The following is a 27,856-nucleotide window of genomic DNA, read 5'->3' on the forward strand; positions in this document are numbered from 1 at the left end:
AGTCCAAGCGCGTCGCGCGGCCGCGACGCCAGGGGCCAATGGCGGCGGTGGCGCTGGAACCTTGGCAGACCGCGGCTCCGCGGAAAAGGCGCTCCGCGGCTCGACGTCCACAGCCCAGAGAGGCGGCGGCGGCCCCGAGCCGGGACGCAGAGCCTGAGGTGGACAGCGGAGTTGTGCTTCGTGGCATCCAGAAGGCCAGGTGAGTGCGCGGTCGGCCTTGGGTCCGAATCTTCACGCCTGTCGGAACCTCAGTCTCTCCACCTGTAAAGTGGGAATAACCGCAAACCTAAGGGGTTATTGTGAGGATTGAAGGAAGGTAACGAGCTCATTGCAGACTGGATTATAGTAAGCGCTCAACAAAGTTTGCCATCCCTTTTACTGCAATTACAACCGCGTGACCTTGGGCAAGTTATGTAATCTTTGTGCCTCAGTTTTCTCATCTGTGTGGTGGGCATGAAGTTAGTACCCATACAGGCTCATTTTTGAGGATTCAGTGAACTGTAAACATTTGGAACAGTGCCTGGCGCATGGTAAGCTCAGTTCCAATGTTTGGTATTAGTATTATGCCACTATTGGTTATTATTGTTATTTCTCATATCAAGGAAGCAATACGAACACGTGATTGTCATCTTCATGACTGTCATTACTAGCTAATTGAGCTGCTGTGTGCCTGGCATCGGCTTGAGCGTTCTACACACTTTATCAATGAACATCTTAGCCATACTAGGATCCTGGCGGTGCCAAGTCTTAAAGATACATAGATAATGTATGGAACTGGTTTTAAATCTATGACTTTGCGACTCCAAAACCTGTGCTTCAAGGCTCTCTGTTATTCTGGGTTATACTGTCTCCTGTCCTTTCATGCCTTGCTATGTACCTTAAATAGCACTGACACAGCTGAAGCACTCAATAAATGTTACTACATTTGTTATTTCGTATTATTGCCTTTATTTATTTGCAGTCCTTTAAGGGCTCAATTAACAACAGCTTTTGTTAGAACTTTAGATCAACAGCTGAAGGATCATCACAACTGAAAGAAATTAGACTAATTTTATGTACTCCTCTTCCCCAGAATTAGGGTCAAGAGGCAGAGGTGACTCAGAGGTTGCTACTGAATAGAAAGAAATTGGCTCACCTGACTGAGCCTGAGAAAAAAGCAGCATTGATTTTTTTTCTCTAGGATCTCAGAAGATGCCAATGAGAATGAGTGTGGCCATGAATTCAGAGAACTCTTAAGGCATTTCCCATATACCTTGACATCGTTATGCCTTCTCAACTTCTTCACTGTTCACCTAGGAGCTCCCTACTTCCCCCTGTACTCCCAAATGTGGTGCAGTCCCCAGTGTCCTAGTAGAGAGGAGCCTAGCACTTTACATGCTGTTTGTTCTCCTGTGCACACACCAGTTTACAAAGCAGTCCCTATGGGTTAGAACTCTCCTTTACTCTTCGTGAGGAATAGTAGAGCAGCCTCTACTCTGAGTCTAATATACTCAGAGTCTCTGAGCAATGGCTTATGGCTTGTTGGTTCAAATACAGTTCCTTTTTTTTTTTAAACAATTTTTTTTCTTGTGATGAGAACTTTTAAGATCTCTTATCAACTTTCAAATATGCAATACAGTATTATTAACTATAGTTGCCATGCTGTACATTACATTTCCATGACTTATTTATTTTATAACTGGAAGTTTGTACCTTTTGACTCCCTTTACCCATTTTGCCCAAACCCCATCCCCTGCCAACCACCAGTCTGTTCACTGTATTTTTTTAAGATTCCACGTATAAATGTGTCATACAATATGTCTTTCTGTGACTCATTTTACTTACCATAAGTGATTTCATTCTTTTCATGGCTGGATAGTATTTCATTTTTTGTGGTTACGTTATATATATGTTCCACATCTTTATTTTTCCATAGATAGTTGTTTCCATATTTTAGCTTTATAAGTAATGCTGAAGTGAACATGGTGGTGCAGATATCTTTTCAAATGAGTGTTTTTTTTGTTTTTTATTGGGGGGTTGTTTTGTTTTGTTTTTTGATAAATACCCGGAAGTGGAATTGCTGGATCATATGGTAGTTCTATTTTTAATTTTTTGAGGAACCACCATACTGTTTTCCATAGTGGCTGCACCAATTTACATTCATATGAATAATACACAAGAGTTCCCTTTTGTCCACATTCTTGTCAACAACATTATTTCTTATCTTTTTGTTAGTAGTCATTTTGACAGGTGTGAGGTGATATATCATTGTGGGTTTGATTTGCATTCGATTAATGATGTTACGCATCTTTCCATGGCCATTTGTATATCTTCTTTAGAAAAATGTCTATTCAAATCCTCTGCTCATTTTTTAATCAGACTAGTTTTTGCTATTGAGTTGTATACATTCTTTATATATTTCAATATTGACCCCTTATCAGATACACGATTTGCAAATATTTTCTCCCATTCAGTAGGTTGCCTTTTCGTTTGTTGATTATTTCCTTTGCTGTGCAGAAGCTTTTTAGTTCCATGTAGTCCCACTTGTTCGTTTTTTCTTTTGTTTCCTTTGCTTTTGGAGTCAGATCCAAAAAAATTATTGCCAAGACGGATGTCAAGGAGCTTTTCCCCTATGTTTTCTTCTAAGAATCTTATGGTTTCAGGTCTAATATTCAAACTTTTAATCTATTTAGGTTAATTTTTGTGTATGGTGTAAGATAGTGGTCCAGTTTCATTCTTTTGCATGTGGCTGTCCAGTTTTCCCAACACCATTTACTGAAGAGACTGACCTTTCACTGTATATTCTTGGCTCCTTTGTCATAAATTGATTAACCATATATGTGTAGATTTATTTCTGGCCTCTCTATTCTGTTCCATTGATCTTTGTGTCTTTTTATGCCAATACCATACTGTTGTGATTACTGTATCTTTGTAATATTGATATCTTTGAAATCAGGGAGCATGATGCCTCCAGCATTGTTCTTCTTTCACAGAATTGCTTTGTTTATTCGGGGTCTTTAGTGGTTCCATACAAATTTTAAGATTATTCTATTGTGAAAAATTCCATTGGGATTTTGATAAGGATTGCATTGAATCTGTAGATTGCTTTACGTAATAGGGACATTTTAACAATGTTAATTCTTCCAGTCTGTGAACATGGAATGTTCTTTCCATTTTTTTTGCATTGTCTTCAATTTCTTTCAACAATGTCTTGTAGTTTCCAGTGTACAGGTCCTTCACCTCCTTTGTTAAGTTTATTCTTAGGTATTTTATTCTTTTTATTGCGATTATGAGGGGGATTTTTTCTTCATTTCTCTTTCTGATAGTTGTTGGTATATAGAAGCAGATTTTTGTATATTGATTTTGTATCTTGCAACTTTACTGAATTTGTTTATTCTAAGTTTTTAGCGAAGTCTCTTGGGTTTTCTATACATAATATCATGTCATCTCCAAATAGTGGCATGATGTCTTTTATTTTTCTTGCTTAATTGCTCTGGCTAGGACTTCCAGTACTATGTTGAATAACAGTGGCAAGAGTGGGCATCCTTGTCTTGTTCCTGATCTGAGAGGAAAAGCTTTCTTTTGATTTTTCACCACTGAGTATGATTCTGGATGGGGGTTTGTCATATATGACCTTATTAATGTTGAGATACTTTTCTTCTATAGCCCTTTTATTGAGAGTTTTTATTATAAATGTATATTGTATCTTGTCACATACTTGTTCTGCATCTATTTAGATGATCGTATGACTTTTATCTTATATTTTGTTAATGTGTATTAGGTTGATTGATTTGCCTATACTGAACCATCCTTACTTACATCCCTGGAATGAATCCTACTCAATCATGGTGTATGATCCTTTTCGTGTGTCGTTGTACTCAATTTGTTAGTATTTTGTTTAGGATTTTTGCATATGTGTTCTTTAGAGATATCGGCCTGTAGAGTGTGAGCGTGTGTGTGTGAGAGCGAGAGTGTGTCTTTCCTTCACCAGGAAAGCCATCTGGTCCCGGACTTTTGGTTTTGGGGAGGTTTTTGATTGCTGTTTCAAATTCATTGTGAGTGATTGGTCTATTTAGGTTTTCCAGTTCTTTGTGTTATTGTCCAGGAAGGTTGTATTTTCTAAGAATTTGTCCATCTCATCTGGGTTGTCCAATTTAGTGGCACATAGCTTTTCATAGTATTCTTGTGTAATGTTTTGTATTTCTGCGGTATTCATTGTAATTTCTTTCATTTTTTATTTTATTCTAGTTGTTTCTCTTTTTTCCTTAGTGAGTCTAGATAAAAGTTTGTCAATTTATTTTTTGTCTCTTCAAGGAACCAGCTCTTTGTTTCATTAATTTTTCATTGATGCTCGATTTCCCCTCCTTCTACTGACTTTGGGCTTTGTTTTTCCTTCTCTAGTTCCTTAAGGTGTAATGTTAGATTGTTCAAGATTTTCCTTATTTCTTGAGCTAGGCCTGTATTGCTATGAACTTCCCTCTTAGTACTGATTTTGCCGTATCCAAAAAATTTTGGCATGTCATATTGTCATTTTAATTTGCCTCTCTGTATCTTTTGATTTCTTCTTTTATTTCTCCTTTGACCCAATAGTTGTTCAGTAACATATTATTAATCTCCACATATTTGTGATAATCCAGCTTTCTTCTTATAGTTGATTTCTAGTTTCATACTGTTGTGGTCTGAAAAGATGCTTGGTATGATTTAAATCTTCTTAAATTTATTGAAACTTGTTTTGTTTCCCAACATTGGTCTATCCTTGAGAATGTCACATGTCTACTTGAAAAGAATGTGTATCCTGTTGTTTGGGAATGGAAGGTTCTAAAAATATTAAGTCCATCTGGTTTGATGTGTCATTTAAGGCTGATGTTTCCTTGTTGACTTTCTGTGGGGATGACCTATCCATTGGCATAAGTGGGATAGTAAAGTCTCCTACTATTATTGTAAAACTGAATATTTCTCCCTTTAGATCTGTTATAAAATGTCCATCTTTGTCTCGTTACCTTTTCGGTCTTGAAATTTGTTTTCTCTGATGTAAGTATAGCTACACTCTCTTTTCTCTGAGTATCATTGCTTGCAGTATCATCTTCCACGCCTTTAATTTGAGCCTCCGCTGAGCCACTATGTGGGGGCTGCACCTCAGCTGTTCTATCCCTGTCGTGTTAGCTTGGGCCATGGTGGCTGCCAAACTGCATTTTGGGACCCTGTCCCTGTCCTCCCCTTGCCTTACCTCCTCTGTGCATTCCAACCCGCTCACCTTCTGATGTACCGGCGTGTAGATCTCTTTGGCATGTTTGTGTTGAGCAGAGGAGCCTTTGTAATTTTTTTGACATTTCTAGCCTATGTGGTTTGTTTGTGAATTTTTTCAAATTGTCACAAATCTCTAAAAAAATTTTCCAGTATATTTATTGGAAAAAATTGGGGTGAAAGTGATCTTTCACAGTTTAAACCAGTGTCATTCAAGGGTCAGCTGTATTGTGGAACTTGGTTTGTTAATGTTTTATTGAGGATTTTTGCATCTGTATTCATCAGATGCAAAAATTTGTATTTAATTTTCTTCTGGCATCCTTGTCTGGTCTTGGTAACAGGGTAATGCTAGCCTCCTAAAATGAGTTTGGAAGAGTTCCTTCCTCTTTTGTATTTAGGAAGAGCTTGAGAAGAATTGGTATTCATTCTTCTTTGAATGTTTGGCAGAATTCACCAATGAAGCCATCTGGCCCTGGACTTTTGTATGTTGCAAAGTTTTGGATAATTAGTGAGTCAGTCTTCTTACTAGTAATTAGTTTATTCAGATTTTCTCTTTTTTTCGTGATTCAGTCTTGGTATGTTTCTTGAAATTTATCTGTATCTTACAGTTTGTCCAATTTGTTGACATATAATTGTTCATAGTAGTCACTTATGATCCTTCGTATTTCTGTGGTATCTGTTTTAATATCTCTACTTTCATTTCTGATTTATTTATTTGAGTCCACTCCTTTTTTTCTTGATGAGTCTACTAAAGGTTTGTCAATTTTATCTTTTCAAATAACTAGGTCTTACTTTCATTGATCTTTGCCTTTTCATTTATTTCTGCTCTAATCTCTTATTTACTTCCTCTTCCTAACTTTGGGCTTGGCTTTTTCTAATATTTCTAGTTCCTTGAAATGAAAAGGTAGGTTGTTTGAGACTTTTCTTGTTTCTTGAGGTAAGCATTTATTGTTATGAACTTCCATCTTAGAACTGCTCTTGCTGCATCCCATAAATGTTGGTATCTCTTTGTTTTAAAGTTTGTCTGATATAAGTATAGATATCTCTGCTTCCTTTTGGTTTCCATTTACATGGAACATCTTTTTCCATTCCTTCACTTTCAGACCGTGTCTGTCCTTACATCCAAAGTGAGCCTCTTATAGGCAGCATATAGATGGGTCTCGTGTTTTTATCCATTCAGCCACTCTGTGTCTGATTGGAGAATCTTTTCAGTCCATTTTAATATAGCACTATGTTTCGCGCTGAGTTTGTGGAAACCAGTTAACTTGAATAAGGAAAGCCCAGTTTGTCTCATCTCTCACTTTCACCTTGGAATTATTTATAACAAAAGCTGTTTATTGAGTACCTGCTCTGTGCCAGGCACTGTGTGGAGTGTTCACTCATTTAATTCCTCCTGTAATAGGTACCGTTCTAATCCCCATTTTAGAGATGAGGAAACTGAAGCTCAGAGAGGCTAAATTTGTGCATTAACAGCTATTTATGGAGCCAGGCTTTGTATTGGACCAAGGATACAGAACAGGCCGAGACCTGTTCCCAGAAATCAGGGGCCTCCTCCAGGAAGCCCTCTCCACAGCCCCTGCTGCCCTTTCTTATGTGCTCTGAGTCTGGACATCTGGATGTGTTCACCACGTATCCTCTTCCTGTCACTCAGAGGTGGGCTCTTCATCTGAGGACACCCATTATGCTCCCCACACCCAGCTTAGGTTCAGGAGGAGGATCACTGTTAGGTCGGCCCTGAAATGGATGAGAGATGACCATGCCATTTTCTTCAACAGGGAGGACCTGCTTCTTTCTGATTTCTGGAGTTCAGCACTAGGTGAGTCCACCTCACCGAGGCTCGGGATGCGCGGGGTGGGAGGAAGGACTGAATGTGGGCAAAACACAGAGTCCCACCTTCATCTTGCTTCATGGAGCAGTGTACATACTGGGTTCTAATTCTGACTTCCCCCCTACAACTGTATGTTTTGGGCACTTAACTAATTCTGACCCTCAATTTCTTTATCTGTGAAATGGACTTACCCTGTTGCATAATTTTGAGTATTAAATGAGGCTGCATAGTTAAGTGCTTAGAACAGTACTTGCCTGCTGCACAGGAATAGTAAATGTTATTGTCATTATTATTGAAATTTTAATTTATCCTGCTTTTTTTCCTTCGAGATTACAATATAGACTTTTCCCTCCATGCAATTATAATCTCTTCTTAAACAATATTGATACATAGAGTGAACACACCATAGTTATAATTTTTATCAAGGGGTGTTTTAAGTTTGTTTACTTTGTTTTTTAGTTATTATAACTTTGCAATGAGCACCTTTATGCATAAAGCTTTTACCAAATTTAAGATAATCTTCTTAGGATATATTTACAGAAGTGAAATTATTCAGTGAAGGGCAGTGACCAATTTGATATCCATTATCAAGTTGTTCTCCAAAAAACTTTACCAATTCTTTTACCAGCAAGGACTAAAGAGCCAATTCTTCCTGCAACCTTTCCTGGCTGGGGTCTTATTTAAAGGGATCTTTGCTAATAGTGAAAAAAGTTGGTACTTCAGACCATAACCTGCATTTACCACGTACCTCCCATTAAACTAGAATGAGTTCACATTAGAGTTTTATATGAAAACTCTGCCCATAAATAAAACCTTTTTTTGCTTGAAACATTCTCTGAGGTTGTAGGCCGTGGGTATACAGGGACCAGGACGACCTGCCAGGTTTTGGTGGACACCATTGTGTGTCCCAGGCATGTTTAGGAGTGGGCTGGCAGCCCTTCTCTCTGGGGAGTTGAAGCCATTACTGCTCTGCTCCTCTTTTCCCTGGCTCTGTGGGCTGCTTTGGTGGCCGATTTGGTTCGCAGAGTCAGGGCGTGGCGTGCCCTCTGACTGTATTTGGGGGCCTGCTCTTTCAGAAACCATCAACGGATGTCTTACGAAACAGCTGGAACAACTGAAGACCCCCGTAGAGCCTCTTTCAGGAGCCTTTGGAAACCTGCACCTTGACTCCCCACCAGATGAGTCCAATGTGGCCCCTGGCTCCATCCCAGGAGAGACCCTGGCCATGGGAACCTGCCCCTGGAAGTGTGTGTGTTACGGCATTGGGAACTTTTCCACCTGTGTCATAGCTAGAAACCAGCTAACATTTTTGCTTCTCTTCCTGGAAAAGTGCCAGGTATATTTTTTTGACTCTTTATTACCCCTCCCTTGGTCTTACATACAGTGTGCACACAGGTATTGGGGTTGAAATAAACAAAACCTTCTTCCCTTCTGCAGATTCCCAGAAGTCACTGCTGGGTGTATGACCCTCTGTTTAGCCAACTCGAAATTGCAGTTCTCAGCAGCCTCAGGTTGATTGTCCTCAGTGAGAACGAAGTGAGTGATTTAGGAAAGGGGAGTGGGGAGGGCTGCTGACCTCCTGACCCCAGGCTCTATCCTGTGGACACTTTCTTTCAAACAACATTTATTCCTTTTCACTGCTTACTTGCTTTTCCAGTAATATGTGACCCCACATTTTGGACTGTTGTGCCCATCAGAAGAAAATTAATTACACAAATGGCATGACCCAGAACATGTTAGGTTTACAAAATTTTTATGAAGTTTTGATGTCCAGAAATTATGCTAAGTTGGTATTTACTTTCAGTATTAAAATATTACAACAGGGAGATAATGAAAGGGGACAGAACTTCTCCCCTTTGAAGCTGTAGTCAATCACACCCACAGTACCTGGCTGTGAGTTATAGATGGATCCTTTGCCTACCCTTGCATTCCCTAAAATAATTGAGATTCAAAATTTCCGGAGATCTGGGAGAAAAAAATCATTTTACAAGTAGCGGACTGAAGCCAGTGTAAGCAAATACCTCTGATTTTAGTTTTGTGTTGTCTTGGGGATTATAAAATAATCATTTCATTCCTCCGTGTTCTAAAAAACTGCCATCTCATTGCTTATTATGAAACACGAAAATCAGCCCCAGCTGAGACAAGAATCATTTGCCAATGTTGGCAAGCTCCTAAAACACTGCCATTTAATTCAGATCATGTTTTCTGAATCCCTGCTCTGCTTTAGGCAAGGAGCTTTGGGGAGCCCAAGATAAATAAGAGCCAGTCCCTGTCTTCAGGTCACATCAAGGCATGTGGCCTGTAAATAAGTAATCGATAAATCAAACAGTGAAATAGAGCCATGTCCTAGGAACTGAAATGGGAAAGAAACCTGTGCTGTTTGTGGTGATGGAGGAAGGTTTCTTGGCTCTCAGCTGGGATTTGAAGGTTGACCAGGAGTTTGCTAGAGGGACAGGACCAGGGTTACAGGCAGCCTGTGCTGGCTGTTCAGAAACCACTGCCAGTTATTAACAGAAGGGAAGCTGCAAGGAGAATGTAGAGAGGAGAGGCCCAGAGGCAGCAGGGACCAGACAGCAAAGGGAGAGCCAGTGAGGGACAGTACTGTCGCCAAACCTCCTGCCCCATGCTATCACAGACCCAAGAAGTTCCTTCATTGATCCAGAGCTTTCTGTGTTTGTGGGACACACATTTGTTAAATAAACATGAGTTTTTTCTGGACATCATGATTTCCTGACTTTTGGTCCTATATAATTTTATAGATTTCATACACACTACTAATGTAACTTTTCCACAATGAGTTTTTTTTTCCCCCCTCTCATACTTCAGTTTGCTTTCCTCAGCTCACTTTTTTCCTGAGCTATACTGATATAATTAACATATAGCATTGTATAAGTTTAAGATGTACAATGTGATTTGATACATATTACAAATAATTACATAAGGTTACTTAACACATCTGTCACTTCACATAATTACATTTTTTTTCCTGTAGTGAGAACTCTCAGCTCAGTATTAATCTGTCCTTACCTTTCCCTCACCTTCCTGCAAGAAGTATTTGTTTACATCTGTGCATTTTGTACCGCCAGGAAGGAAAACGGAGTGTCTGTGGTGAGCACACCATCTTTTACATGCTCCATTGTGGGACAGCCCTGTACAACAATCTTTTATGGAGTAATTGGTCAGTAGATGCCCTTTCCAAGATGGTCATCATTGGGAACAGTTTCAAAGGACTAGAGGAAAGGTAAGCCTGAGAACGCTGAGATTCTGTTGGGCCCTGAGGTGAAGCCCATTCCTCAGAGTAAGCAGAACACGTTTCCACAACTGGCTCTTGGAGATGCTTAGCCGAGGAAAGTGGACAGAGGGCCGGAGAGATGTCAGCCCTGAGTCAAGCTGCAAAACCGGTTACGGAGTCTTTTCGCTAATAATTCCTCCCTTCCCTTATGACGGATGGGAATTTTTTTAATGGGAAAAAATACGATTCTTTCTCACAGCTACTGGCCCTCCTGTTTCAGGATGCCTAGGTGTCTGCTCTGTCATTTCCCTTAATGAAATGGGTGCAGTTGCTGGGGCATTCACATTTTCTACTGAATATTTAACCTGCTGTACGACCCTAAGTTTTAAAATTCCTATATTTAAATCACCTTGCCTTTCCGTATGTCTTAAGCTGAATAAAAACTGTTCTCTTTCCTCCTAATCATGCTTTAAATTTTTTATTTCTAGGTTGTTGACAAGGATTCTGCATAAAAATTATGGCTACATTGCAAAGGTATATATCTGAATAAAGGGGCTGGGATAGAAAAGGGTATGAAATCCTACTTATCACTGTGAGGAATTCTGCTTTTACATGCATAGGCAGAAGCTCATGAGGGACTAACTGAAGGTAAAGTTACTGTCATTGAGCTCTCTTGATGGGTCCGTGTTCCAGAAAGCTGTAACATTTTAGTGCATTTTTCCTAATTTCCTTTATTCTTAGTATCACATTCCAACATATTCACTGCCCTTGGCACTTCCAGTGTATTGCACAAAAGCCCTTAAAATATCCTATTCCTATTTTTTTTTAACATGGGGAGGAGGGTGACCAGTAAAATGGAAATATAACCCAGGAGAGTAGGGGTTACTGTGACTACCAAGTTTATACTTTGAATTTTTCTGCTCAGATTTTAAAAGGACTGGAGGAACATCAGTTTCCTCAGACTTCACAGTACACGGATGTATTTAACGACACCTCCATCCACTGGTTCCCTGTCCAAAGGCTAAACCAACTCTCCATGGACACCTGGGCATTTTGGGAAGAACCAGATTATCAGGACTGTGAGGACCTCGAAATCATCAGGAACAAGACAGAAGACCCTTCAACTACTGACTCGAACCTGCTATAACGTATTTGACGTTGGCTGAGGAAGCAGCAGCTGCTACTAGAGACTAAAGGGGAGATTGCCATGGACTACTGAGAACATTCTTTGCAGTGAGCCAAATTTTGAAGAGAACAGCAAATCCCTCAAGTTGGCCCTCCTGTTAGAGGATGATATGCCTGTGAAAGTACCTGGTAAAATTTTACGTACTTCTGAAATAGCATTATCGTGTTATACCCTTCCCTGGTGACTTGGCCTGATAGGGCATATCTCCTGAATAGAGAAGCTACTTTTTCAAAGATGGTTTAAAATATCATTTATTCACAGATACGTCCCCCTCAGGTCCAGGTGTCCAGCCTGCTGCGGGTCTGCCGCAGTCTACTTGGCCATGTCAATCAGACTCTGCAGGGAAGTGGGCACCCAGGTCTTCTCGCCCTGGACGAACACCACTCCCCTATCGATGTAGATGACAATACGGCCGAAGGTGTAGAGCTGCTTCCCTTCATGTCGCTTCCCTATGACAGGCATGAAGACGATGTTGTGCTCCTCAGCCTTGGTCTCAATGAGGTCCTTAAAGTTCATGGGCACAGAGCTGGCGGCCACACCAATGCCCCTCTGGGCCATGTTCTCAGCCTCCCGCCGCTCCTGCATTGCTTCGTACTGGAAGTCTTTCCTCCGCTCTGTGTGGGTGAGGTAGGCGATGTTCTCCCGTGCCCCGGGCTGCATGTAGGCACCTGGAAGACACGGGATGAGGAGAGGTGTTCCAACAGACACAGAAATCAAGACCGTATTTGGGCCAAGGTCTGGTCATGTCACAGGTGCCACTTCTATAAAACCTACTTGTGACTGAGGAGCAGCTGTGCCTCAAGGACACAAAGCACTAGATGATCAAGTACCTAGACTACTGACTGGAATCACATAAAAACTGGTCTTAATATCTGTGGTTAATATCTAGCAACCACAGAGATCATAAAATATTCAACATAAAATGAAATATTCTCAAAGGATTTATCCTTTCTGGGCTGGAAACCTTGACAGACATGCAGTCATTCGCTACTGTTCCGTTCCCATCTTACTGGGTAGTTTTCGCTCCACACTGCCAAACAGGCAGCTCGTAGAACTTTGAAAACATGGCCTATACTACTAACATTTTTAACTTACCCATACAGGCCTTTGGCTCTGAAAGCATTTAAAATGTAGATGGAAAGATGAAACACAAATGTTGAAGGATGGATAATATAGGACCACAAATGCTCAGTGCTAACCTAGGGGTACATATGGGGAGCAGTTCTAGGAGCTTGGGGCCAGAGAGGCTAATGAGGGAGAGTTTAGATTAGAGTATGAAAAATGGAGGTGGCACACCGATGTCCCTTGAAGGACCGGGATAAGTAGAGCAGACAGAAGTATATTTGCCTCATTAAATATAAAATTATATAATCTATGAATTGTTTTCATGTAATAGGCTTAAGTAGAAAGAATTAAAGGCTCAGGAAATGGAAATTCCAATCACAGCTGCCACTCTTTAGCTGCGACCTTGAACAACCTCTTGGCTTTCTTGAGCTCATCTGTGAAACAAGATTAGAGAAGATACTCCAGTGCCTTTGAGAGGTGAACACATTGTAATACAGGATTTGTTAAGGAGGCTCCCAAAACTTCTGATCTAGGCAGAGTGACTCACCTAGAACTGAGTAGTTTGGGGAATAGGTATTAAATGAACAGTCAACTGCCTACTTTGACGCAACAAAGACACCACCCTATTCAGTGCTATATACAAACTAACTCAGTCACTCTAGGTTTTTTAATAAAACCTAGAAGGTATTAAATGGTCTGAGAGAGTTTACTAATAAGAGAGAGCAACTAATAAGAGTTAGACTGTATGCCCCAAACCCATGCTGTGAGCTTTTACACTTGGGTAGCACACCTAAGGCTGGCTGAATGGACGTACGGATCCCTAAAAAGCCACACAGCACAGTGGTTATGAAGGTAGGTCGTGGAGGTAGGCTCACGAAGTGTGAATCCAGCTTAAATCACTCTTCATTCAGGGAAAGACGCCCCTCCCAGTCACAGGAGAGCTGGCAGTGCATTATATAACCCAGTCCAGTGGGTAAGTCAGGGACTGTTGGAGTGGAGGGTGAGCTACGCGTAGGCAGCCCATAGGTACCTGAAAACTGAGTCTGTCATTTATATATTCAGAAACGTGGAGCTCAGGGCCAGGACATCAAAAACAGAATCCCCACTCACCAACATTGGAGGACACAGCCCTGTTCATGATATCAAGTGCTTCATTGAATTTGTCCTTGACAGATGGGTGTGCCAGCACCTGGTCTGAGAACATGGACTTCCAGCCCAGGTACCACTTGGTGATTTCTTCATAATTTGGGCTATTACTGAGCCAGGAGCACAGTACCTGCCAAAAAGGAACAAATAAGACACTTGCATCCACCATGGCAACAAATGGGAGCAAAACATCCAAAGGGGCCTTTTGTTGTTTTGGTCCTGGGCTTACAAGCTGGTGACCCTTGTAAGGCCATATAGGGGCTCATCAGACTGGCACTTAAGGTCGTGGGATCTGGAGTCAGCTTGATAGCTAAGTGCCCTTGCACATATGAGCCTCAGCCTCCCGTTTATACAGTAGAGAATACCATGGTCCCTATCCTCAAATAATGCAAATCAGGTGCTTAGAACATCTGGCAAATGTCCAATAAATGTGGTCATGTTGTTACTGCTTTACTCATTCCTATCCTGTGTATTTTTCTGCTACATAATTAGAGCACTGTCACTTCACAGTTATCCAAGAATGAAGTGAATCCTCCTTGCCTCCATCCCAGCCCCAACAAAACAAAGCGTACCTGAAGCCACTTGGGGAAGAAGTGCTTTTCAAGGAGCCCCACCAAGCTGGAGACAGAGATCATCCCTTCCCAGTCGATGACCCAATAAAAAGCATCCATGTGCTGCTGATGAGGGTTAATGACTAACTCTCCAAGACACATCCCTGGAAGAGAAACCCAGATTCTAAGACCAAGCCCGGAAGTGCAAAGAGCAAAATCTTCAGCAGACAGTGTCTTTGTTTTTTTTTGTTTTTTGGGTTTTTTTGTTTGTTTGTTTTTGTCTTTGATCTGTTTTTAAAGGTCAACCTTAATCTCTTGACATGGCAATTCTTAAAAATCGTTTTCTTCTCTAACCCAGAAATAAATCACATTTAGAACCAAATACCATGAAAATTTCAGAACACCAATGACTATCCCATTACCAGAAGCCCAAACCAGGCCAGTCAGGAACCAGGAGGCACACTGAGTCTGACATGGTCACTACAGCCTCTCAGTCACTGCCTCAAGGACCCTGGTTTCATTTATATTCAGCCTCAGCACATAAAATGGCACCTCTTTTACGGTGAGCAATGTCCTGTGCTAAGCTCTGTCATACAGCGCAAAGGCCAGGGTTTAGACATGATCCTTGCCGCTGACCACAGAAACCAGGGCACCGAAGCTGCTGGACTTGGATGCTGCGTTCTCCCCATTTCCTTACCCAGCTTGGGCACTATGTTCTTGACCATGAATGCCTCCCAGGAGCCTGGGGTGAAGACATCTTTCCAGGGCTGGAGGATGAGCTTGGCAGAAGAGTCGCTGGGGTGCCACTTCTGCAGGGCGCTGGACAGCTTGCTGCGGATGGGGGAGTACAGTGGCTCCAGGCGCGCCTGCATCAGGGGAAGCCACGGGTGGATCCAAGAGTGTATGGGGACGGTGTCTGTCAGCGGGTTCCAGTTTTCCACCTGTAGCAGGAGTGGGGCGGTGGGGGAAGCAGCAGTTCATACAGCCTGTGGGACAGTCACATGATGCTCTGTGTAGTTAATAGCAAGGAGGCCACATGCTCTGCTGGCCAAGGTCCAGTCCTTTGCTGATGAGGTCTCCATGTTATGGAGGCCAGGTTAAGTCAGAGGCAGCCGAGGTGCTTGGTAGGCCTTTTACCCTACATTTCTCCGGAACAGACTCACAAATGAGTAAATCTATGCAATTGTATTAAATCTCAGAAATGGCACAATTCTAATTTTAATAAACCAAGAAAATGAATTCCATATTAATGGGGGCTTTGGAGAGAAAAGGGCTAGAGTTAACATAAGACAACAGCTGTGCTGATAAATTCTGTTAGTTGCAGGTATTTTAGCAACACTGACGTAAAGAGAAATGCTAAATGAGTCCCCATGGTTACTGATGAGAGCTTGTTTCCAGACTCTGGGCCTACCTCCTTCTGCAGCTTGGGGAAGATGAGCTGGTCCAGTATATTATCCAAGATCCACACGGGGATAATGTGTACCCAGCTATCCAAGAAGTCCACCATCGGCTCGCAGTTCCTTGGCTGCCACTGGCTAACAATATTTCGAACAAAAGGCATCCAGACTTCCCATATCAGCCTATGGGAGAAAGGAAGAGGGCAGGCTGGCCTACTGCACCGACTGGTTTCACAGTATACAAAGTACACCACTACCCACTTCTCTACAATAAGAAAAAGGCAACAGCATGAAACTCTGGTCAGAAAACCACCAGGCCAAGTCCCCACACTGGCCAGACCTGTGCCCGCCGCTTCTCTGCTCTCCTGGCTGCCCACCCAACCTCGGGGCCTCATTCTCAGCAGTACCTGCCTGGCCTGGCAGGGTTGCTGTGGGGTCATACAGGCTCAGGGCCCCCACATGAGGGCCCCTCTCTCCAGGTGTTGTGTGCTTTCCCACCAGAGCTCTGCATAACTGATGCCTCACCCTCTGGGTCATGGCTTTAATGTCACCTCTGAGAGACCTCTGCCTCAAACCTTCTCCCTCAAATAGGTGCATCATGTGCCCAGTTCACATCCTGGGCTTATCTATCCACTTCCTTATTTGCCATCTGCCTTTTCCACTTACTATAGACACAGGCTGTCTGCTTTACTCCCAGGGTAAGCCCAGCACATACATGATCCTCAACAGACACTTGACAAGTGTAGGGTGAACTAATGAATAAGAACTGAAATTCTCAGAGTAGTGCCAGCATGCAGCAGAGGGTTAATAAAGGCCAGCACCTCAACCTTCCCCAGTCAACAGTAATCCTCAGTCCTCCAAGGAGGATGGCAGCAGGAATGCTGCACGCTGCCCTGGGCTCGGTACCTGTGAAAGGCGTCTGCTGAGAGGTCCTGCCCACCATGAGACAGGAGCTGGTCATTCTCCAGGAGACTTTTCCACTTGGAGATGATCTCGGTGCCATAAGTACAGTCCTGAGGAGAAACACAGCGGCTGAAGGGCAGTGCTAAATCAGCCCTTCTTGCCCGTGGACAATCTCTTCCAGCCACGGAATGCCCTAAATCAAAGGTAGAGGCTGATTTCCCCAACAACTCACTTTGAGGGGATCCCACTCCTTGAAGTACTCTTTCATGAGTGGATAGACGATGGCCACGGCGAGGTCCACGCGGTCGGACATCCGGTACTCCTCGTAGTACTTGTCCTGCAGGGTTTCAAAGATGTGGGCACACTCGTCCAGGGTGAGGGGGTGGCTGCAGTTGGGCTGCATACGCCGCTCGCACTCCTCCACCATCTCCAGGACCTTGCTGAGGTTGGAGATGACCCGTTCTTCATGGTCCAGGACCTCCGACATCTTCTCCAGTTCATGGGAGAGGTTGACCACCATGTCCCGCTCATATTGCAGCTGCCGGTCGTTCTGGATGATCTCCTGCTCCGTGAGGTCGATGAGCAGCTGCAGGTTGTGCTCCAGCTCGGGCAGCGCAAAGCCTGGGGCTTTGGCCTCTCTGCCAGGCTGTGGCAGCTGTTGTGACTGCAGCGGCAGCCCATCGTCGGGGATGTTGTGTTTGTGGCTGATCTGGCTGTAGCTATAGTAGACCTTCTGCTCCCGGCCTGTCATGTCTATGACCTTGGAGAACAGCAGAGGGGACGCAGGTTAACACTCACTATTGTTGCCCTCTGAAACACACCGAAGGCTGGGGAAGGCACAATGATAGTGGAAATGTGTAAAAGCACACTATTTGGCAGAACTGGAGAAGGGCGGTGTTTCTCAAAGGGGGCTCTGTGATGCACTAGGTAAGAAGTGGCTCGAGGACAAGACAATCATGCAAAAACAGTCCTAGATGGGGTCCCTTTGGACAAAGCAGATAGGACTTTTTAGAAAAACTGATTAAATTTGAAAACAGACTATTTAGCTAAGATAGAAATCTATTTTTGTGGAAAAGTAGAGGCTATACTAATCAATGCAGGTAGTAAAGAGTACAATCAAAATAACACCTTCGGTTTAAATAGTGGATACTTAGGCAAGTATCTGAAAGGATGGACACATTGAGGTGTTAAAACTTGGGAAGGAAGGAAAATAATATATTTTTATATTTTTGCCTCTGTATTTCCTGTCTAAAATGTACTACACACTGCTCTACTAAAAAAGCTGTTTTTACTTTGAAAACAAAACACGGCATACAAAAATCCCAGTTATTAGAGAAAGGCAACCTAAGAAATGAGCAAATTCCAATGTTTCAAGAAAACTGAGGAAATCTAAATATGCCCTATAATGAAACAATTATTTATCATCACTTTAAGAGTGTGATCCAAGAACTGTCTAAAATCACCTGGAGAGAAATAAACTTGGAGTCCTCGGGCCCAGTCTAGATCTAGTGACTCAGCCACTGGCTGGGACCTGGACATCTGCATTTCTTACTGGCCCCTCGATAATCTGATGTACGACACGCCGATGTTGAGAACCCCACTCATGACTCTGAGCTTTGTGACACATGCACACCATCCTACACCAAACTTCGACAGACAGCTGTCACCACTGTTCTTTGGCTACCTGAGTAAAGGAAAACCTAAGACTGCACATAACTGTCTGAAAATGTGATCTATTCTTAAGGAAGAAAATACTCAGTGCTGGTGTGCCCTGAGGACTCTCTCTGCACTCCTGGTCAGAGAGTAAGTTCATGTGCCCTTTCTAGATTCAAGGGTCTTTGAGACCTTCCTGTTTTCACCTGGTGATTGTATTGCTAAGAATCTATCCTTAAAAAATGAAACAAAGACATTATGTAAAAACTAGCTTGCCAAAACCCAAACCAAACCAGAAAGAAAGTTAAAGATCTAGTGAGAGAGGTGGGACCTTGTAACAGTGCAGCCGCTCTCGGGTTACACACTTGTTAAAGACAGTGTTCACACAGAGTTTTCAATAACACGAATATTATTAAATTCACTGGCTCCCAGCTCCAGAAAGAAGGGTGCATTGTTTACCACTCTAGCACCGTGAAGAGTGCCTGGCACACAGTGAGAACGCAGTAACTTACTGAAGGTGTGAGTGCAGTGAATGGGAACATGCTGTTATCAAACGAGAAGAGCCTGGCTAGAAGCCCCAAAGGGACCTTAGAAAATGTTCTGTGATTGACTCCAGGATGTAGGATTTTAGTGTTTTGCAATGCCCCATCCTGGACAAGGTGTCCAAGGGCCCACATACCTTGACCTGGGAAAGCTCCCTCTGGGGAGTGGTAAGCTTCTTGCTAATTCTGCCCTTGGCCTTCAACTCTTCCACAGTCTTGTAAGAGTATTTGGGTTTCTTCTTGCTTCCGCTGGGGTCTTTCCTCCACTGGCTCAGCTCCTTCTGAAACTCCTGAACCAGAGGGATAGTCTGTCACAGGAAAGCCCACTTTTTACAGCAGGTGGGGCCACTGAGACCATTAACTAACAAATATTTAATAGCTGCTTAGATTTTCACAAAGTTCTCTGCTAAGGATTGTGTCTGAGGGACACTAAAACCAACTAAAGATACTCCTTGACACCCACTCCCCCTCTTACAAATACTGAGGTTCAAAAGACAGGTATACCAAACTAGAAAAATAAACAAAGGTAAAGGCAACATTTACTGAGCATCTATGTCAGGCGCTAAATTAGTTTTAAATTTACCTCATGTGAAACTTAGAAATGCAGCATATAGGATTTTTTTTAAGTACACAAAATCCTGGCTTTCATTTAAAAGGGAGGTAAATAAGCAGGTCCCTAAGTTTCAAAGCACAGATATCTTTTACAATCAGGTTTGCAAAACTTTTCCAAAGGAAGATCTAAAGTAAAGGAGGGAACTGTTAGAGGTTTGTAGATTCTGGCCCAGAAGTGGTTTTGTGGTTGCCATTTTGTTTTTCTTACCTTTATTTAAAACTTCAAATTTTTTCTCAAAAAAATAAATAAAATCTGGACTTCTTTGGGAAAAGCAGAAAATCAGACAATGTTGAGCCCACATTCTACAGGGCAATAATCACCTAGTGCTGAATAGAAACTACCCGTTTAGATGGGCTGTGCTCCCACCTGTCTGCTGCAGGCCCCACCACTCCTTGCTGCCTCACCTCAGGCTCGCCTTCCTCACTTACATTGTGTATCTGGCCCTTGTTAGCTTCTAAGTCTGAGAGCCCGACTCAGTAGTCAACCCCACATTATCAAATGTCTCTTTCCCCAGTAAAAGAGAGGGTCATTGCCAAGAACAGAAACATGTGTCTTTGCAGCATCCTGCTTTCCTTCATAAATGCAAAAAAAGAAACATTTCAATCAAGAGAGCTGGCCCCTTCTGTCACTGGAGCAGAGAGAGACACAGTTGACAGCATACAGCTCTCTGGCGCACTTGGGATGAGACCCTAGCATCTAAAATAGCTTTCAAGACCAAGTAGTGTGGCCTGCCCACTTCTCAAGGTGCTTCCTTTCCTTCCTTGCTTGGCTATACTACGGTCCTGCCTTGTCTCCTTAATGTCTCCACCATCAAGCTCACAGCTTTTCTCTCAGTATCCTGTGGCCTCCTAACCCTCCCTATGGCTGATACCCTCTCTTCTGCCCAGTGTCAACTGAAACATCTCCTTTCCAAGAGGTCTTCCCTAACCATCCTATTAAAAGCATGTCACCCCCGCCCTGCCACAAACACACACGCACACCCTATCTTATTTTCTACCTTGGCACTTCTTAGCACTACTCTCTAATCACATCGTAGTTGCCTGTTTACTGTCTGTCTCTGTCCACTAGGCTCTAAGCCCTCCGTCACGGTACACCCAGCCTCCAGCAGTGTCTGGCACAGGATATGCCATAACCACCTGAAGACTGACATGAATGAATGAACAAAGTTACAAACTAACTGAAGTGGCACAGACACCACCACCCAGCCTCCTAACTTTTGGTTACCTCTTCGGCTTCTTCTTCAGAGTCAACCACGGGGAAGTCTTGCAGGGACTGAGTGGTCCGCTCTGAGCCATAAGCTCCCACGGCACCTTTTCCCTTTCTCTGTTTGGCTTCGATTGGGTTAATGATACCTGTCAAATTTCAGCAAAAAAAGAGATTCAGATCACAGTAATCCTTGTACCTGAATAAGCCACTCAGTGAAATCACACTTCCTTGGACATTACATACAATAACACATGACCCAGCCAAGAAACCTCTTCTCTAGCCTCACAATACTGTTCAGAACTGTCCTATGTGATGTGAAACTTCAGGGCATTTATGCAGCCACAGAACAGTTTGCTAACATTAGGTTATTTATGTCCTAAAGACAGATTTCCGTTTCTACTTGGATTTATTCTTAAGTTATGGACAGGAAGAAAAGAGAAAAGTTAATTTATTACTAGGAACTCAGGCACATTAAATTAGAGGCTTTGTTCATTTGGAAGCCTTTAACATGGAAAGTACAGTAATTCAGATAATCTATTGATTCTGACTGAAGTAAGGTGAACTGAGACTCCATCTATTTTACATTTATCCCAACTATGCCTGTTTTATAACATGGTTAAACCTTGGAAATAAATGTTCTTCTTATATGAGTTTACGAACAAGACAACATTTTAATGAAGATTTTCCCTTACCCCAAACTTTCCACATCCTTTCACTTCCAGTTAGTACTGCTTAAATCTCAAATTAGAACATTCCCCTTTCTTGTTCCTGGTCACCATTTCTATCCTCCCTCCAGTTCATGTATGTTTTTTTTTTTCATACAGCTTATGTTTTGAACACATGACCTGGATTTAACCTTAATAATTATGTAGGGAGTGGAATCTGAATTATAGGGAATACTACTGATTACATCCAGTTGGTGACTGCTCATGGGCAATAACTCAAAAACCAGGACAACACCTCCCTGCAGGAGGAATGCAACTGCTTGGTGTGAGTGGCTCTGGTACCAAGAAGATAACAATGTGTGAGAGGAGCTGTGTCTCCATGGGGCTAGGGGAGCGAGGACAAACGGAGACAGTGCTACTGAGCAAAGGTGAAGGAAACCAACACAGCATTTGCTTGGCCAAGTTTATAGCTAAATGTCTCTAGCTATTTTAAAAAGCTACACACAATACTTCATTGAAATTCCTGAAGGACAGATAGCTGTTTTTGCAAAACTGAAACCCTTGTGAGCAGGAACTATAAACTCTCACGCCTTCAGGGCCCAGGAAAATTAATGTAAACAAGTGGGTTAAGGCAAAGGACGACAGGGAGTGGGGACCGTTTCGAGGAGACCATGAGCACTACCCTGGGGCCGCTGATTCAGCTGAACCAATTACTGTCAGGCAGGTCTAGAATTTTAGCTGAGGTTGTCTGACTTTTAAATACTGGCTATGAATTCAAATTTTTTTAGAAACATGGACAGGCCCAAAAGAAGCTTGTCTTCAACGTATGAGCTTACAGCCTGTTCTAGATCCTAACCCTCTTCTTCCTGCTCAAACAAGTATTATATCTCAGTTTGATAAAGCAAGGTAGCTCAGGAGCACAACTAGTCTTGTGTTGGCAGATCAGGCTGAAGAGTTTAAGTACTTTCAAAGGAGAAAAAGCAGACCACTCCCCAAACCACTCCTTCCTCTGCCTTGCCTCCCTTGCTCAAGACACAAGGTTGATGGTGCCGTTACCTTGTGCATTCTTCCCGAGGCCCCTTCCAGGAACATAGCCCATCTTCTGAAGAAGCTTCTGTCCAATTCCTTTTGTATGTCTTTCCCAGCTGCCAAAATCCATGAAAGATTTGGTTCCTCCTGCAAAACCTTTCTGGCTGGGTTTAAAATTGCCACCCTGAAAAAAAAAAAAAAAAATCAAAGCATAGTTGATTGGAAAAAGAAGAAAATTCTAAGAAAGACAGCTTGGCTGATGAGAAAATGGCCGGGCAGTCACACAGCACTATGAAGAGTTTCATATAAACCCAAAATATGTCCATGATGTGTTAGGAAAGAAAAGAGACTGCATCACACACTTCACATCTTGCAGAACCAGCCACCACAAGGAGCAACCCACACAGCTGGCCTCCAGCTGAGACCCCCACTTGCTAGGAGATACTTGGCCACAATGACCTTCTAAGGATATTACTAAGGTCACAGTCCTTTGATAAAGATGTTACCGTTTTTAACTTCTTTGGTCCGAAATCCTTAGGAAATTCATCCTGCTTAGCAGGTTTCTCTTCATCATCAGAATCTTCCAGCTCCGCCTCCTCTGCTGCCCCTTTCTTGAGCCCGGCACTGATGAAGTTGACGGGAGCGGAGTAGTCACGGGCCCTGCAGGTAAACACAATGTCCCATGGGGTGGTCCGTAAAGAACTCTTCTGCAGCCATCCCCTGTAGAAACTTTGCTGGCCAGAGAACTCCTTAGAGTGGCCATCATGGGATCCATGTTAAAAGAGCGACACATTTACTTATATTAAAAGGGCCTCAGATCTGGCATCACATTTAACTTTTTTACCTGATGTGTTCGAGTCAGCTCTACGGCTGAAGAGCTATCAGTATCAGTGTAGAGTCGATTAAAAATTCAAAGTATGTTATGATAATCCCACTTTCCTTTTACATTTTTTAAAATTAACTTAATTCAAAAAGCATTTCTTTTGGACACTATTTCAAGTACAAAAATCAAACAAGAAAAGAAATTCTGACAAAAATCATAAACATTAAAAGAGATTATATAAATGGCAAGTACACTGACGATTATATAAAACTCTAAGAAAAAGTTCACGTCCATTAATTTGTATATAAAAACTAAAATACCTCGGAAATTAACCCTGTAAGATGGAAAGTATTGATTTTAACTGATTGTTTCAGGAGTGTACTTAAGTCATTAACCACAGACCCTTTTGTATAAACTGAAGCCAACACCTTCGTATTGTGTGGTTAAAGGAACACAGCGAAAAGGTTCCAGTGGAAAACCCTGGGAATACTGCAAAATGAAGTGATGCTTTATAAAATGACAAACCTAGTAATTAAACATCCCCATGGAGGCAATAAAATTGAGGAAACTCTTTCCTAAAAGATGCGATATAACTTATTGGTTAAGAGCCCAAAACTCTAGAGTCAGCTAGGCCAGGGTTCTTAAAGCCTAGCTGTGTGGCCTTTGGCCGCAGTTTCTTAATCGGTATGAGATGATGATAATGGTACCTTTCTCATAAGGCAAATGAGACCAGGCAGGTGAAAAACCCAGAACAAGGAAGCAGCCAATAGATGACGGCTGGCTGCTCTAATGAGCTCATGATTATGCAGTTCTTGACCCTGATCTATTTATCATCCACTTTTCGAGTTCTTTGTCAGATGAGAAGAGGTTGAACTACACTTTCTTTTCAGCCTCCTTTGTGAAAAAGGCACAACCTCAACGGGCCCACAAGCCACGGATGAGGACAGGGAGACAAACCCAAACCTGCTACACACTCTAGATAAGCAGTTTGCAGCCCACACACACATAACTTCACACTGAGGAGCTTTTGGCCTCAATCCTCACCTCCCTACCACCAACCTAGCCCAGGCCCCCACCACCTCTGCAAGGACTGGTGCCTCGGCCTCCCCACAGAGCTCCATGCTGACTCTGCACATCAGCAAAAAGGTCTTCTCCAAATGTAACCCTGCCCCCAGGTCATACCCTCTCCATAAAGAGCCATGGGCCTCTTCTCAAACTATGCTCTGCTCCCCTCCCTCTTGCCACACCAGCTTGCAAAATTATTCAGATCCTGATGGACAGATACCCTGTTGCTTCCCATCAAGGGCCTTTGCATACTCATGCCTCTCCTACCACCTTAGTAACCTATTTTCATATCGGCTCAAGGGGCACTTCTCCAAAGAAATCTTCCCTAACCTCCAGAATAGGTCAAACACCCTGAAATGAGCTCTCCCTCAGGCCCTAAATCACAGTTACCAACTTCCATTGTGTGAGCTGTTGATTAATGCCTAACTCCATCCACTAGGGACTGGGCTCTTGACAAGGATTGGGTCTACATAAGGCCCTATACAATTGCTCAATAAACACAACTGACGATCAAATCAGTGAAAGAACACTTTAGCCTAAAGAGGAAACTGATACTCCCTAACTGATGTCACAGCCAAGGGACTCAGTAAGGCTAGAGAGAAGTATATTTAGTGGGTATCTCCCCAATTCCCTCTCCATCTTCCCCAATCCATTCCCAAAAGCAAGGGGAAGCCACTCCATGCAAGCCAGTACCGTTTGCCTCCAAAGCTGGGCCTCTCTTCATCTGAGTCTCGTTCTGCCCACACTCCATAGGTGGCCTCTTCCTTCGTCTGCCAGTGGCGCTGCCGGTTGGGGTTGAACTCATTCTGCAGATCCCAGTCAGTGATCTCAAAGTTCTCCCGCTCATCCTCGTCATCATCCATGTGGCCTTCCCCGTCCCGGTACAGGTGGGACAGTGACATGGCCAGTCACTAAAGGAAGAGACAAAAAAGGCACAGTCTGTGATAAGTCTTGAGAGTGGCAAGAAGGCTTCCTTGTGAGTTCCTACTCTTTGCTACCTTCGGAACTTCCTCCAAACTTCAAGTCCATTCAAATCAGTTATAATTCAAAAAAGCAGCCATTAAAAATATATTTTTGGATATCAGTACGAAAACAGTGGAACAAACGATTAGTCCCTACAGTCTATGTGATTCTAAAGCATGTATTTCCTTGCCTTATCAGTGTCATAAAACCTCTCACAAACACACACAAACCACAAAAAAAATAACTAAGTTGTTTTCTATATTATTGCCTCAGAAATTGTGTAGACATCATCCCAGACTCTACATTTTATTACTTTTTTTCTATTGGTGAGAGAAGTTATATCTGGACCCTTGGCAGTCCCAGGAAGTGATTTCTTTAGAATATGCTTTCTGAAACACATTAATTGATGAGGCCTTAAGACTTCCCAAATGCGAACCTATTCTGATGGCTGGAAGACAGTAGTGATTATGAACACTACCTAACAGTTAAACATCTATTGAATAGAATAGAAAATTCAGCTCCTGCTAGCTGGGTGATGAGATTCAGCTGTTTCTTTCTTAAATGCATTAACTACCACATCAGCCTTAAAGAATACTTGCAAGGCAGAGTTAATGAGATGGCACGCAAAAAACACTGAACTCAGAATAAGTGTTCAAGGAACAATGGCTGTTACTGTAGTCACATGATTAGGTTCATCCACATTACTATTACTGGACTAGGGAGTGAACTTTAGCAAAGTGATTGTGAAATCAGCTGCTAAAATCACAGCTCGAATTCGAATCCTCACTCTACCAGGTACTCACTCAGTGTATGAGAATTAAAGGCACATTAAGTTCCAAGTACACAACACCACATGGTAATACACTCAATTTATGACAGCAATTGTGATTCTGGTCTATCAGTTGCTGCAAGCAGCCTTCACAGACAGGGAGTTTGTTTACTATCTCCACAGGCAATGTCAAACTCTGATCAGCTGTTACATAGTTTTCCCTGCTTGTTCTACTCATTGGTGTACTGGTTGGGTGCTGCTAGACCTAACCCATGCAGGAGTGCAAAGGAGGGAAATGTTCTGCAGAGTCCCAGATACATGAGAGTCAATAATACCACTGCCTTCTTCCGCACACGGCCTGGTAATAATCACAGAGTTGTCGCGAGTTAAAGAAATTTCAGGTGGTGCTAAGTACTTGCTGGATGCCTAGGCCGATAATCATTAACGTAAGCAACAAGACACTTCTACGAGGTTGGTACTATTAGCTTCAGACGAGAAAAATGAGGCTCCGAGAAGTTAAACAATTTGCCCTATCCACATCTAGGGCTCGACACTAGGTGGGTTTAAAGCCAGGGTTCGAGCGTCTCTCTACCTGCTGTCCAGGTTTCGGTTCCCAACTCGACCTAGGCCCCCCACTCCTCGGTAACCCCGAGCGGGCCCGCCTCTCTCTCTACCTCGGCAGAGCTGTCTGCGAAATGGAAGCCCACACCGGCGAGGCCGAGGCCTGCCTCCCGTGGCCCTCGCACCCACTCCCCCCGGTACGGAGCTCCCCGGTCCCCTTCCACTCCCCGGCTCACCTCGCCCGCGTCCAGCGTCCTAAGGTCAGGGTCCCACTCAGTGCGAGAGACGAGCAGCTCAGGCGGTCGGACCCCGGATGTGCCGGAACCTGCGCGCCGGAAATGACGTTTTTCGACAGTGGAAATGTGCGCTGGTTGCCGTGGGAGCAATGGAACGCTTGAGCGGTTCTGCCTCTAAAGCAGCGGGCTGAGATGCTTGAAAGGACAGGCGGATTTTCAGGGCCCTGAATGGCTGTGAGGGTGACATCCTGGCCCTGCCGGCCTCCCTGCCGAGCCCGCTTCATGGCGACGCCCAGCCTGTAATGACTAGTGTGGACGTCGCCAGTCACCTCTGCGGGCTCCTTTGTCAGCGGTGGAATTCTAAATCTGTAAAATGGGTATATGATGTAAGACTAGCTCATAAAATAGTTCTGAAGAATCGTGAGAGACATTAAGGGGGCTGGGATGCGGCATTCTTAGAATAATGATGGCCAATACCATATCCTGAATCTTTGGAGTCTCAGTATAAGTATCGTGTAGGCCCAGAGCAATTGCCTTATCTAGGTGTCTTAGGGAGTGAAGGAATGAATGAGCAAATTCTAGCGGTCCCAGGTATTCCCTCCAGGAAATCTTTCCATTCTCTTTATTTCCAACATGTTGTAAATAAATTTCATTCATTCACTAACCTAATAAAAATATACTGAGTGCCTACACTGCACTAGGTTCAGAGCACGCAATGAACAAAACAAGCGCCGGCTCTCCCAGGGTATCCCTCACCAGCTCTGAATTCTGTGTAGGCACAAGGGCCCTGGAGTTCTAATCTTAGCTCTACCACTTATCAGCTGTGGACCTTGAGTAAGTCACTACATCTCTCTAAGCCTTAGTTTTCTCTTCTGCAAAATAGTTGAAGATCCAATGAGATAAAATATATAAGCCATATAAGTACACAGTAGGTGCTTAGGAAGTGTTAGCTGTTAATGTTTGCTTATGTTCTCTCTTTTTCTCCTCCCTACGATAGAAAGATCCAAGAGACAATTATTGGAGTGAACAAAGAGCACTGGACTTAGAGTCAAAGGACTCCGGTCTTACCTCCCATGGTTGTTAGTAATTAAATGAGAAACTACATGAACATGAAGTCAATTAAAAGTCGGCTTCTTGGGAATAGGGACCGTGATTTAATGGTCTCAGTATCCCCAGTGACATGTAGTGTCACTGTGCCTA

General features: G+C 43.1%; 2 protein-coding genes and 1 long non-coding RNA gene across 4 annotated transcripts; 2 read left to right on the top strand and 1 right to left on the bottom strand.

Annotated features, from left to right (window-relative positions):
- Window positions 1-6: 6 nt before the first annotated feature.
- SRRD (SRR1 domain containing) lies at window positions 7-14,133 on the top strand. Of its 2 annotated transcripts, none has more exons than XM_039861861.1 (7): window positions 7-199; window positions 6,999-7,039; window positions 8,128-8,387; window positions 8,489-8,587; window positions 10,138-10,292; window positions 10,772-10,817; window positions 11,209-14,133. In XM_039861861.1, the coding sequence occupies exons 1-7, from the start codon at window positions 39-41 to the stop codon at window positions 11,428-11,430; spliced, it is 984 nt and encodes a 327-aa protein (XP_039717795.1). In that variant the 5' UTR covers window positions 7-38; the 3' UTR covers window positions 11,431-14,133. The 2 variants fall into 2 exon arrangements, with proteins under 2 accessions (XP_039717795.1, XP_039717796.1); XM_039861862.1 differs by having other exon boundaries at window positions 11,304-14,133.
- Window positions 11,701-26,801, bottom strand: TFIP11 (tuftelin interacting protein 11). Its single transcript, XM_039861854.1, has 13 exons — window positions 26,657-26,801; window positions 24,821-25,038; window positions 22,746-22,899; window positions 22,267-22,423; window positions 20,564-20,691; window positions 18,864-19,016; window positions 16,764-17,291; window positions 16,535-16,641; window positions 15,643-15,811; window positions 14,929-15,172; window positions 14,253-14,395; window positions 13,645-13,810; window positions 11,701-12,137 (listed from the first exon to the last, which is right to left on the bottom strand). Exons 2-13 carry the CDS (start codon window positions 25,027-25,029, stop codon window positions 11,782-11,784), a joined length of 2,514 nt encoding a protein of 837 aa, XP_039717788.1. The 5' UTR covers window positions 25,030-25,038; window positions 26,657-26,801; the 3' UTR covers window positions 11,701-11,781.
- LOC120601936 (uncharacterized) lies at window positions 26,781-27,853 on the top strand. Its single transcript, XR_005652596.1, has 2 exons — window positions 26,781-27,033; window positions 27,654-27,853. It is a non-coding gene; the product is annotated as an uncharacterized LOC120601936 (long non-coding RNA).
- The last annotated feature ends 3 nt before the right edge of the window (window positions 27,854-27,856 follow it).

The sequence above is a fragment of the Pteropus medius genome, unplaced genomic scaffold, assembly GCF_902729225.1.
Source record: "Pteropus medius unplaced genomic scaffold, Ma_sr-lr_union100, whole genome shotgun sequence".
In the NCBI taxonomy this organism is placed as follows: domain Eukaryota; kingdom Metazoa; phylum Chordata; class Mammalia; order Chiroptera; family Pteropodidae; genus Pteropus; species Pteropus medius.

Excerpts from the sequence above, each read along its gene's own strand:
- TFIP11 (XM_039861854.1), bottom strand. The coding sequence starts at position 25,029 with ATGTCACTGTCCCACCTGTACCGGGACGGGGAAGGCCACATGGATGAT. Across the intron at positions 20,692-22,266 it reads CCTCGGGAAGAATGCACAAG|GTATCATTAACCCAATCGAA; the intron begins GTAACGGCACCA and ends GAAATTTGACAG. Across the intron at positions 15,812-16,534 it reads TCAGCAGACGCCTTTCACAG|GCTGATATGGGAAGTCTGGA; the intron begins GTACCGAGCCCA and ends TTTCTCCCATAG.
- SRRD (XM_039861861.1), top strand. The coding sequence starts at position 39 with ATGGCGGCGGTGGCGCTGGAACCTTGGCAGACCGCGGCTCCGCGGAAA. Across the intron at positions 8,588-10,137 it reads TTGTCCTCAGTGAGAACGAA|GAAGGAAAACGGAGTGTCTG; the intron begins GTGAGTGATTTA and ends TTGTACCGCCAG. Across the intron at positions 10,818-11,208 it reads ATTATGGCTACATTGCAAAG|ATTTTAAAAGGACTGGAGGA; the intron begins GTATATATCTGA and ends TTTTCTGCTCAG.